We start from the raw sequence: 13,397 nt of genomic DNA on the forward strand, positions 1-13,397 counted from the left end.
AACTCAGGACAGAGAACAATTGGGCACTTGCAAGTAATTATGTCAAATAACTGGTCCAGTTGCTTGGCAAAGCTGTCCTTAACTGCAAGTTTTCCTCTCCCAAGAGAGATATCTCTTGCCTTTTCCCAACTGGCTAGCAGTCTCTCACTAATCTTCTTCTGACTTGTTATGACTGGAGGCTTGAACTGAGCGTTAGCCAGAGTGTACTGTGCCAAGACAGCTTTGGTCATATCACTGGCAATGTCTTTGTTTGTAAGTTTTTTGGTTTTTTCACTGATTTGCCTGATTAAAACACCGTATCTCAAAGCATCTCTCAATGTAGGCAACTCCGACTTCAGGAGCTCTCTCCCAGACCCAAGATAGTGACTGAGATGGCTGGATTTTTGGTTCCTCGTCCTGACACAAGCAGCCATCGCAAATATTATCAACTTATAAATGCATCAGAATCTGAAACAGAAAAAAATATTGTTAGTTGGGTTGTTAAAGAATGAAGTCAGAAAGCAATGTTCACTATTTAATTGTAATGCACTAATGCAGCTGTACGTTAGATTTTCGATAAATTTCACGCTAAAATTTACCAAGCAAAAGGTTGCAAAATATTAAAACTGAAATTATTTTCTGTTTATATACACTAAAATCTACCAAAAAAGTGATGGGCCATTAGTTTTAGCTGATCTTCCCTCCTATGACACACCCTAATGTACTAGCAACCACCCCGATGTGCCTCTAAAGTCTAGACCCTCAGTCAGTGTCTCTCGAGACTTCAAGAAGTGGACTTACTCCAGGTTCTCACAATGTTGTTGCCCATGCTCTGGTGAAACCGCAGAACATTCTTCTTCCGCCACTGCACATCAAGCTCGGTCTGTTCAAAAACTTTGTAAAGGCACTAGACAAAAAAAGCCAGGCTTTCAATTTTCTGAAAGAAAAATTTCCAAAAGTCAGTGAGGCAAAGCTGAATGCAGGAATTTTTGATGGCCCTCAGATCAGAGAGCTTTTCAAAGATCCCAAGTTTGATTGCAGCATGGATGTAAATGAGAAGAAAGCCTGGCATGCCTTTAAGTCTATTGTCTCCAATTTTCTTGGCAACTACAGAAGTCCAGAGTATGGACGAGTTGTTGAGGACCTACTTCTGAGCTACAAAGTTCTTGGTGCACGCATGTCCAACAAGATGCACTTCCTCAGCTCCCACTTGGACTACTTTCCAGAGAACTGTGGTGATGTGAGTGAGGAACAAGGAGAACGCTTCCATCAAGATATCCGTGTAATGGAGGAGCGGTACCAGGGTCGCTGGGATATCAACATGCTCGCCGACAACTGTTGGTGTCTGAAACGGGACGCCCAAGACACCAACCACCAAAGAAATTCTCTGCGACAGCCATTTATGCATGTCTAACTGTAACGGCATCTATGTAGTTGACATATTTTGGTCCTATGTGTTGTGGTTACATTTCTTATGATATATTTTGCATAAAAATTTTGACATCATATTTAAGAATTTCTATTTTTTTCTAATTCCCATAGCATAAAAATCTGACCTGATTGGGCAAAATGAATGGCATTTTTGGAATCAGCACGCAAAATACATAAAGAATCAGCTAAGAAACCCGGCACCTCATGAATTTTTTTTTCAAATGCAGCCCAGTGTTATTAGTGTTGTTATCATTATTATAATTTTATTTTTAGTTTTGTATTTATTATAAATTATATTTACTATGAACTAATTATTATTGTTATTGTTGTTATTATTACATTTCGCCCCCCAGGCCCTGATGTGGGTCAATGACCTATGCCCGGGTGGGCTAATCTCGTTGAAAAAACAAAAACGGGTCTGAGATAAGCATACAACTTTTGGCATGATTTTGAATAATTTTTCACATCTGAATTACGACAGGAATGGCTGGTGAGATACTCTACATTCATTATCCAATTAACATCGGACATTATCACTGACTTTACGAAAGCCTTGTTATCTCTTCTCAAGTAATTAAGACATCTTTTGTGTACAGTTGTTTGCAGCACTGGTGGTAGCACTGGTACAGACAAACGTCAGCATCATCATGGGCTTCTCCGGGGTCACGTTGCCTCAGCTCACCAACCAACACTCCGAGGACCTCATCCTTAACTCTACCGAGGCAGCGCTCTTTGGTATGTCTAGCAGTTGGCCTCTGTAATACTCTTGTTCAGGATACTCACAGGGGAGGTGGTCTCTGGACACTCATACATACAGTTAGAGTAAGGAAAGGCGAAAGTGCCCAAACAAACGCTTGAAAGCCAAACACTTTTGTCGACATTGGATATCATTGTTAATTTCTTCTTATGGTAAACTTTTGTGAACTCTGTTAAATTACTATTAAATAATGATGTTTTATAATTTTCATCAGTAAAAGAGTCTTGTTATACACTATTTACATCACATGGTAACTCCCTATATTTTTTTACAGGTAGCTTAGCGAGCCTTGGTAGTGGGATTGGGTGTTTGGTGAGCAGACCCTTGCTGGTGAGACTGGGTCATCGGCTCACCCTGACAGTGACTCTGCCCATCACAGTGTCCTCCTGGCTGGCACTCTCCTTCTCCCCCAACGTCTGGGTGCTCCTCACTGCCCGCGTCCTCCTAGGCGTCACTACTGGGTTCATGTTAACCTCTGGTGGACCATACATTCTGGAGATCGCTCATAAGAATATTCGTGGAAGACTCTTCGGAATTACCATACTAGTTAGACAAATGTGGTTTTTTTTCGTTGCTGCTCTTGGGAGTTCGGCGCTCGACTGGCGACAAATGGGGTTCGTGTCGTGTGGAGTGTCTGCGATTCCCTTCCCTGCTCTCTTCTTGTTGCCAAACTCTCCTCGTTGGCTCGTTACTCAAGGTCAGGTCACTGAAGCTCAGAAAGCTCTTATTTTCTTCAGAGGTAAACACTATGACTCTGAGCCAGAGCTGAAAGCCATCACAGAACAAGTTGAAAATTCAAGCAAATTAAACAATAGTTTTTGGCAACAATTACAGTTGATTTTTGAACCCTCTACACTTGCTATGTTTTGTTTATTGGCGTTTTTATCTCTTTTGACGTCCTTTAACGGAAATATCGTGATGGTAACATACTTGGTGCCCATTTTTGAGGCTGCGAAGACCGACGTGGATGCTTACACGTGTGCTATGATATTTAGTGCCGTCAAAGTTATTGGGTCTTTATTGTTGCTCTGTGTAGTTGACCATCTGGGACGTAAACCCTTGATTATAGTTTCATATTCTTTGGGTACTGTGTGCATGGCAGTTTACGGTGGCTACTTCTACATGTTGACGACAGGCAGTGCTAGCAACATGAGCTGGCTTCCACTTACTGCAGCAGTGATCTACGTCTTCTGTATTTCTGCGGGCCACCCAGTGTTCCCAGTTTTAAGAGGAGAATTGATCCCCACCTCTTGTCGATCTCTTACATATTCAGTTATTACGTCATTAGTACAGCTGGGATTATTTCTGTCGACCCAGTTTTACCCAATGACTGTAGAGGCCCTTGGTGAACACGGGGCGTTCTGGTTCTTCAGCGGCGTGTGTGCTACAGTCACCATCGTCAGTGCTGTTGCCTTACCGGAGACTCGGGGACGCTCCCTTGAAGAGATCACTTAACTGTGTGTCACGTGGACCAAACTATAACAATGTGAAGGAGCTCTCGTCTCTTAATACTGAAGCCAAGTGACCCAGGACACACATAAGTGATAAACCGTTCAAGAGCATTGTTATGTTAATGTTAATTAATTAAATTATTAATGTTCCTTCCCACCTCAGATATAATTATCACCTTAAAACATTTATTGTACTTCTTTTGCCTGACTCGGCTAAGATAAAAGTTACTGTTTTTCAGATGGTTTTATACTCCTGCTCACTACCAAACACCACAGGTAGTAGGCAGCTATCAAACAGGGAGGTACTAGGAAGATATTGGAAGCATAATGTGTTGGTAGACCCTGCTGCGATATGTGACCAAGTCCCAGGGTGATGATCTGACTTTCTGCCTCATTTACACATAACTACAGGGTCTCAATTGTTTCTCTTACAACACAACATACATACTGTATATCGTTTCTCATTCTTGGTTTATTTTTTTCGTTTTTGTATTTATTTATGGTTACTATTATTATATTTATTATTTTATTATTATTGTTATCATTTTGTTATTTATTTTTATTAATTATTATAATAATAATAGTTATTGTTATTATTATTATTATTATTAATATTATTATTATTATTAATTTTATCATCATCATCATCATCATCATCATCATCATCATCATCATCATCATCTTCTTTTCGCCCCCCAGGCCCCGATGTGGGTCAGTGACCTGTGCCCGTGTGAGCTAATACCCGTAAACAAGAACAACAAAAAACAACAAAAAATAACTCGGTCCCTTAAGCACCTAAAATCTCTAAAATGAAAACTCAGAGGACTAGGCGAGACAAACAGCCCAAATAGGGAAAAGTAGGCATCATTAACCACAAAACCTTGTTTATAGACTTTTAGAATCTTTAAGACCTTTATGTTAGGAAGGATAACTATAAACCTTCAAAGGGCATAGTTTGTGTGAAACATTATGAGACCAAAGATGATAGATATTGGAACTTGCATTAATTTTGTATATATAGTTTGACATGCTGTAAGTAATGCAAACTGTAATTGTTTCGGGTAATTAATATGATGTTCTGTTACCAAATACAGCAGGATCAGTAAGCCACAGAGTCACACATACCAACCCTCCAGGGACATCACGAGTTGCATGAAGCATTACAGAAGTCATGATACCCATCCTGGGAGACACTTTTTTGAGATACTGTACAGTCCCCCAAAAAGTATTATTAGCCACGGGATCAATGTGATTTGAGGATTTCATAAAAACATAAGAATGGAGGAACTGTAGCGGGCCTATTGGCTCATACTGGGCAGTCCCAGTTACACCCAACCCCTATTGCTCATATATCCATCCAACCTATGTTTGAAGCTATCCAGCGTATTCGAGTTAATGATGATATTTGGTAACTTGTTCCATTCGTCCACTACTCTATTTCCAAACCAATGTTTACCTATTTCGCTCCTAAATCTAAATCTGTCTAGTTTAAAACCATTGTTACGAGTTCGCTCCTGGTTGGATAGTTTGAGTACCTTTGTAATGTCCCCTTTGTTTAGCCCTGACTTCCATTTATACACCTCTATCATATCGCCCCTCACTCTACGTCTCTCGACGGAGTGCAAATTAAGATGCTTTAACCTGCCTCTGTACTCAAGGTTCCTAATGCCTGGGATTAGTCTTGCCATTCTCCTCTGAATTTTTTCCAAGGATTCTATATCCGTTCTGTAATATGGTGACCAGAATTGAACTGCGTAATCCAAGTGAGGTCTCACAAGCCCAAGATATAGTTTTAGGATTGTACTATGCACATCATTGTCATTCCTAAAAATCCATTTTAATTCATATTACGCTACATAATATTCAAATCCACCGCGCTTGTAGAATCTCAGAAGAGACGTGTTTTTCACGTTTGTTTTACACTCAGGATCACTCCCAGTAATTCCCACCTTCGAACACAGTTGTCACTACGTTTATTCCACTCTCTACTGGCAAACGCAATCTTGAATTAGTCTGTGTAAATCAATTTTAGTTATTCGCCAGACCTTTGTCAACTGAGGGTCATCTTTGAATGAGTAACAGTTAGAGTTGTTTGTAATTATTGTCATTGCGTGTGTAGCGATCACTGGCAACTCAGGGTATATATACCGGCTCATCACGCAGGGCGAGCGTCCCCTGTTGCCCGCCCCAACTTTTGTTCCAGGTATGTTTGTGTGTATCCATTCAGTTTACGTCAGTCAATTGTAGTGAATATCAGTGTTCATCAGTGTTCATGCTTTAATAGTTGAATTGTCATTCACCCAGTGTAAGAAGTAATATAACGTAATACGTCTGTCGTCTAGACAAGAGATTTGTTTGTGTGTTGTCATGCTTCCCAGTCCGTCCCCTGACGCCCGCCCCAACGTTTGTTCCAGATCCCATTGTGATTCTTGCATCACTCAACAACTGCCCCTGATGTAGTAGAAACCCAGCAGGGACCATATATGAAACGATGGCACGGATGCGGCCTGATTAGTATGCTCCACTGCCTCGTGGTGCCAGACCCCAGACTCGCCATGTGTCTGGCCACCACCGACCATAACAACGGTCGTGAATCTCAGTGTTCTACCCTGGGACTCACCCTGGAAGTATATGTCCACAGAGAGTGTTGTGAGATGTATGTTAGGGATAATTAGTTGGAAATAACTATCCCATGTTGGGTAGTGGACCCATGTATCTGCTGATTTCATTATTAACGTGTATGTGGAGTAAAGTCTTGTATCTGTACTGTAATGCCACGTACCACCAGTAGGTGTGAGAAGTAAAGTAATCTACAAGGAGTGCCATGCACCATATATTGTGAGTAGGGCCAAGGAACTGGTCCTGCTATGTAAGGGAATGTGACACCAGTAAGATTGTGCACGGTAAGAGTATACTACCTGAGTGATTGTTGTTGAGTAAATAAGAAAATAAGGAAATAAGTAAATAAGAAGTACGGAGTCTGTAATAAGCCCAGGAGTTGAACCTGGTAAGTATACAGTATGTTAATAATATCTATTTTCCCCTTTGATTTTATATTAATAAACTAGTTCTTTGAGTATTTTAGGAGTATTCATTTCTCCCACAGTAGTTACCTTTATTTCCGTCCAAGTGACCCTGATATCAGAATTACACTACCCATGTGCCTAGACCATCGACATGCTACCTGCAAGAACTGAGGTTAGGTAGTACCAAAAATGAACTGAAGTAAGTAGAAGGAACATTTGAAAGAATTAAGACATGTTGTGGTTTCACCCTTCTTTCTCCTTATCGATCTGGTCAATGAAAAGCCTAACCCAATGTCTAGTCCACTCTGCCCGCTATCTAACGAGTTACATGCTGTCCAGAGAGGGGGTCTGGTGGCAGCGACCCTTAGAAATTAAAATTAGAGTTAAGTATTCCCCCTTAGAATTAGTGACCCCAGTCTGGCAGTATAGGATGACCTCTCTAGTCTTGTTAATAACACTCCTGTGTATGAACCCAAATACTTTATTAGCCTTGTCTCGAGCAAATACACAGTATTTACTTGGCTTAAGATTCTTACTTATCATTACTTCTAAATCGTTTTCGCAGTAGGATTTCTCAATAACATCGTTTTTCATCTGGTATCTGGTTTCCCTGTTTAGATATCCTGTACTGAGCACTTTACATTTGTCCACATTGAATTTCATCTGCCATTTTTCAAACCATTCGAAAAATTTGTTTAAATCTTCCTGTAGTTTTGCTGAGTCCTCGTCAGATTTAATTACACGCCCTATTTTAGTGTCATCAGCAAATTTACTTAAGTTGCTATCTACGCTGATATCTATGTCGTTTATGTATATAGGTTAGAGAAAGGGGAGGGATCCCAATAGTATGTGGAAAAAAATTGTGCAAGCAATGGTTGGGCATTCATTGATAACTGGCAATCATTCTATGGCAACGACTACCTGTACAGTCGTGACGGAGTACACTTGTCTAGCGCAGGGGTAAAGACGTTGTCTGCATCCCTGGAGAGTGAAATTGTCACTCTAAAGGGGGGGTGTTCTCCAGTATTGAAAGGTCGGGGTAAGTGGGCGTAAAAAAACAAGCAGGTCCTGGGGAGTAAAATTGGTTACTCAGCACAAGGGGTGGAACAGGACCAGGGAAGGATAGGTTTAAAAGTATACTATACAAACAGTAGGAGTGTTAGAAATAATATAGACTTGTACTGAGAATGTAGACATCATAGCAATCAACGAAACTTGGATGAATCTGGCGAGCAAGAACTTTTTATCAGAGTACCACATAGGTACAACCTTTTTCACAAGGACAGGGAAGGTAGGAAGGGGGAAAGGGTCGCACTCTTTGTCAGGGATACATTACAATGTTGTATTAATAATTCAATAAAGGGTGAAATTGGAACCGAGTCTGTATGGGTAGAAATTGCGGAAGGAAGAGAAAAACTAATTATGGGAGTGATTTACCGCCCCCCAAGTCTTGGGAAAGAAGCAGCTCAGCCCATATGGCAGGAAATGAGTAGGGTAGCAAAATACATCAACCTGTGCATTATGGGGATTTCAACTTCAGAAATATTGACTGGGACAACATTGTAGGTGACTGTGAATCTAAAAACTTCCTAGACGCAGTACAGGACAATTTTTTGAAACAGCTAATTACAGAACCCACTAGAGGTGATTAGACCCAGTATTAACAAATAAAGAAAATATTATCAGAAATATCACAATAGGGGAAGAACTAGGGAATAGTGATCACAGATAAATCAGGTTTACCCTAAATTGGGAAACGAAAAACAATGACAACATGGTCAGAGTCCTAAACTTTCGATTGGCGGATTATCAGGGGTTAAGAAGGTACCTAGGTGAGGTCGCCTGGGAACAGTCAGGTCAGTCCCCAGTAGGAACGGGTGAGGTTACAGGTGACACAACAGTTGATCATGACTATAATATATTCACTCGAATACTACGTAAAGCACAAGAACAAAATATATCATATAGAAACATTAGGTCAAATAAGAATGAGCCAAGGTGGATGACCAGAAAACTTAAACATGACATAGGAATAAAGAAAGGAATATATAAGAAATTAAAGGCAGGGGGGGAGCAGCTCAGAAATAGGCATAATGAACTAACTTGGAATGTTAAGAAAAATGTAAGGAAGGCAAAGAGGGACTACGAAATCAGGTTAGCAAGAGAATCCAAGGCGAATCCCAAGGGATTTTTTCTGGTATATAGGACAAAGGTCAAGGACAAAGTGGGGCCTTTAAAGTCAGAGAGAGGGGAAGTGATCCATGATAGTGAGAAAATAAGCAAAGCATTAAACAGCTACTTCTTATTAGTTTTCACAAAAGAAATTCAAGAGGAAATTCCAGAGGTGGAACTGATATTTAGGGGAAATGAAGAAGAGAAGTTAAAGAATATCACTAACAGAAAAGCGGATGTTCTTAAGAAGATAAATGAATTAAAGAAGACAAAATCCCCAGGGTCGGATGAAATTTTCCCTCGAGTTTTGAAAGAGTTTAAGGAACAGATTAGCGGATGCCTCGTAAATTTATTTACAAAATCATTAGACACGGGAGTTGTGTCAAACTGGTGGAAGTAGGCAAATATTGTACCCATATTCAAAAAGGGAGATAGAGCATCAGCGTCAAATTACCGGCCGATTAGTTTGACGTCAGTAGTGGGGAAATTTATTGAATCAATTATAGCAAATAGCATCCGATCGCATTTAGAGAAAAGCAAATTAATCTACGACTCTCAACATGGGTTTACAAAGGGAAAATCTTGTCTAACAAATCTGCTGATGTTTTTTAGGAAAGTTTTCGAGGTAGTAGATAATGACGAAAATTACGATGTTATTTACTTAGACTTTTGCAAAGCGTTTGACAGAGTACCGCATCAGAGGCTTCTGAGAAAAGTTAAGGCTCATGGTATCGAGGGGAAAGTCTTAAATTGGATGAAATCATGGCTCACCGATAGAACACAGAAGGTCAGCGTAGATGGTGTAAAATCTAAGTGGGGCTGTGTAACCAGTGGAGTTCCCCAGGGGTCAGTACTGGGCCCACTCTTACTCATAATCTACAGTACATAAACGATCTAGATGCTGGGATCAGTAGTGACATAAGCAAGTTTGTGGATGACACCAAGATAGGGCGGCAGATTAATTCAGGGCAGGATGCAAATGCACAACAGGAGGATTTAAATAAACTGCAGGAGTGGTCAGAAAAATGGCAAATGAAATTCAACACCAGCAAGTGCAGTGTACTTAATATTGGAAGAACAAATACTGTTAATGTTCACAGCCTTAACAACATCAACCTAGAGAAGTCGACTTGTGAAAGAGACCTAGGGGTACTTGTAAGCCCGGACCTACGGCCTAGAAAACAGTGCGTTAATGTTCGAAATAAGGCAAACAGAGTATTGGGTTTTATATCTAGTAGTGTAAGTAATAAGAGTGCAGAGGTCTTATTGCAACAATATCTTGCACTAGTCAGGCCGCACCTCGATTATGCTGTTCAGTTTTGGTGCCCTTATTATAGAATGGATATCATTTCACTGGAGTTGGTACAGCGAAGAATGACGAAAATGATTACGGGACTTAGAAACCCTCCATATCAAGATAGATTAAAGAAACTAAACTTGCATTCCCTAGAAAGACCAAGAGTGTGGGGAGATATGATAGAAGTATTTAAGTGGGTGAAAGGAATCAATAAAGGAGATATAGATAAAGTTCTTATAATATCCGAACAAGACAGGACTCGTAGCAATGGATTTAAGTTTGATAAGTTTAGGTTTAGGAGGGAGACAGGAAGGAACTGGTTCACAAATAGAGTGGTGGACGATTGGAACAAGCTTAGCAACTTTGTAGTAAGTGCTGGAATTCTGGAAAGTTTTAAAAGGAGGCTAGATAGATTCATGGGTGATAGAGAGTGGTAGTAACTCTCGACAGGAGCTGCCATGCACAGGCCAACCAGCGTATTGCAGACTCCTTACTCCTTATTTTCTTATGTTCTTATGTTCTAATAAATAATAATGGTCTAAGTACCGAGCCTTGGTAAACTCCACTAGTGATGTTGCTCCAATATTTTATTTTACTTTTTATTATAAATTTTATTTACTATGAATTTTTATTATTATTATTACATTTTCGCCCCTCGGGCCCCGATGTGGGTCAGTGACCTGTGCCCGGGAGGGCTAATCCCCTTAAAAAAAAAATCGGATTTAGTGCCGTTAATGCTCACTCGCTGTTCCCTGTCCTGTAACCATGCCTTAATATATTTTAGAATATCTCCTTTAATGCCATGAGCCTCCACTTTTCTTATTAGTCTTTCATGGGGGACTCTGTCGAGGGCTTTGCTAAAGTCGAGATATACCACATAATAATTGTGCCCCTCGTCCACTGATTCGAAAACAAATGAAAAGAATGTTAATAGATTAGTTAGTCATGAATGCCCCCTTGTGAAGCCATGCTGGGAATCATTGTTCAAATTGTGCTTCTCCAGTTGATTTCGAATAGAGTTTGAAATGATTGCTTCCAATAATTTGCCTACAATTGATGTTAGACTAATTGGATGGTAGTTAGAGGATAGTGATCTATCTCCCTTCTTGAAAATCGGTATTACATTCTCTATCCTCCAGGATTCTGGTACTACACCCGTTTTTAAGGACATGTTAAACAACTTTGCTAAGGGCATACTAAGCTCTTCCTTACATTCCTTTAATACTCTGGCAAATATCTCATTGGGACCTGGTGACTTATTAGGCTTCAGTTTGTCTATTTGCTTACTAACATCGTTACTAGTCACAACTATCTCGCTTAATTTATTTTCTTCACTATCTCTGTATAGAGTCGGTGCCTCGGGTATGTAATGGGCCCCTGTCTCATCAACAGAACATATCAAATAAATGGGTCAATACATCTGATATTATATTCAGATTCACCCTCTGTAACTTTCCACTGTCTATGAGTAAGACATGAGTTGTACACGTGAAAGATAGCTTTCCGAAGAGGGACAAGCCCACATGTCAGCATCTTTGTAAGCGCGCATCAGCGACGCCCCTTGCTCAGTCACTCAGATCAACTACTATCGAATGGACGTGATCTACGTTTATATTTACATAAACGACGTCCTCTTTCTCGTTCACTCATATACAGTGGAACTTACGGTTGATCTACACTCAAGAATTATAGACATAATCCTTTTATAATAAAACAAAAGAACTTCAATTGGGTCTCGTTACTAAAACACCAATAATTATTTATGTGAACAACCCGGTTAATTGGGGGATTAACCGACGGATTCATATGGTGGCAGGCAGGTGGTTACAAAAACGTGAACTAGTGGACATAGCTAGACGTCTGTGTTTTGTGAAAACAGAAAACAACACAACAGTCACGCGTTACCGTTACATACCGTTACATATTCCTAGTGTTTAAAACTATATCCCGTATCGACACGATACGTAGTGAGTGCTCCTCATCTCTGACACCCTCAAGAGATGCAGAATTATTAATATAGCATACAGCCAGTTTGGTGAACATCCTGTTTCTACTGGTGAAGAAACCCAAAGTCAGCATTCTTCAGTACAGTGTTGCAGATGGTTTCATAGTCTGTACTAACAGTTGACATTTCATAAGTAGCTGGACGGTTGTGTGGTGTCGCGAGCGTCGATTACATCAGTTCCGGTGTCATCAGTCAGTTCTCCATATATACGAGACTACAACGTATTGGCACACGGCAGTTACATCGGCAGCGGCATAGTAGCGAGGAGACAGCAAAAAAGCCATCCGTCATCTATATCTGTTCAGCAGTGGAGGTCATCCCCTATCCTGTTGTGGACTCACCCATCGTCGAGGTTAACTGAGCGTCATCTTTCGTTACCAAGGGAACGAGCAGGAGGCACGCGCACCCATCCCAGGACGAAGCCCCGCCTACTCTACCCACCCCACTTCAGATATCAGCTGGAAGGATCGCGTTTTCTTTACAGACGAACACCCTGTAAATAGGTATTTCAATTTACATAGTTATACACACATAAACACGTTCGAGAGATATCTTCACAACGATAGGAACGTCGGATAGGAGTATTTCATTGATAAAGTGTCTTATGTATATTAAATGTACTAAAGTGCTATAATTTACAGTGGTTATATTGTGTCTGTTCGATTATTGTTAGTTCAATTATATGAACTACAATTATCTTGAATCATTTCTTGTAAATGAGAGGCAAGTAATTTGCTTTTACCGATTAATTATTCTTTGGCTCAAACGGAACTTCTGAGATAATTTTCAAAGTTTCCAATGTCTAAAGGTGATGACCTTGTTCGCCTGACGCATCTATTTGCTGATACTGTACTCATCGATGATCAAGTAGAGACTGATTTTGAATTTGAGTCAGAAACACAGTCAGTTGATTGGGTAGGAAGTAGTGAGAAAATTATTGAGGAATCATATGACGACTTGAACCGTCGTACCTTAAGGTCTGGAAATCAATATAGTACCTCACCTCAGTATACAAAAGCAGTTACCCCTGTTTCAGGTGATAGTGTGTCTGTTACTAAACCAGTAACAACCTTATTAACCCAGCCTTCTGTTAGGAGTAAGAATACTAACTTGCTTAATACTAACACTACAATGGCTTCCTCTAACCCTCACGCCAGTACTACTACCACACCTAAAGCTGATAATGTTATTAATATCATGCAGCGTGGCGACTACGTCAGCAATTTTACAGGCCAAGATGATTTTCGGGTTGGGCATTTCATAAGTGCATGCGAAGATA

General features: G+C 40.3%; 1 protein-coding gene across 1 annotated transcript in view; it reads left to right on the forward strand.

Annotated features, from left to right (window-relative positions):
• LOC121874437 (facilitated trehalose transporter Tret1-2 homolog) overlaps positions 1 to 3,935 on the forward strand; it is a 7,652-nt gene extending 3,717 nt beyond the window's left edge. Inside the window, exons 2-3 of the mRNA XM_042378560.1 lie at positions 2,007 to 2,145; positions 2,442 to 3,935. Of these exons, the coding sequence (XP_042234494.1) occupies positions 2,007 to 2,145; positions 2,442 to 3,622 (1,320 nt within the window). The 3' untranslated portion in view covers positions 3,623 to 3,935. The remainder of the gene's footprint in view (positions 1 to 2,006; positions 2,146 to 2,441) is intronic.
• Positions 3,936 to 13,397: the final 9,462 nt, after the last annotated feature.

This window comes from Homarus americanus, unplaced genomic scaffold (assembly GCF_018991925.1).
Source record: "Homarus americanus isolate GMGI-L3 unplaced genomic scaffold, GMGI_Hamer_2.0 scaffold23652, whole genome shotgun sequence".
Lineage (NCBI taxonomy): Eukaryota > Metazoa > Arthropoda > Malacostraca > Decapoda > Nephropidae > Homarus > Homarus americanus.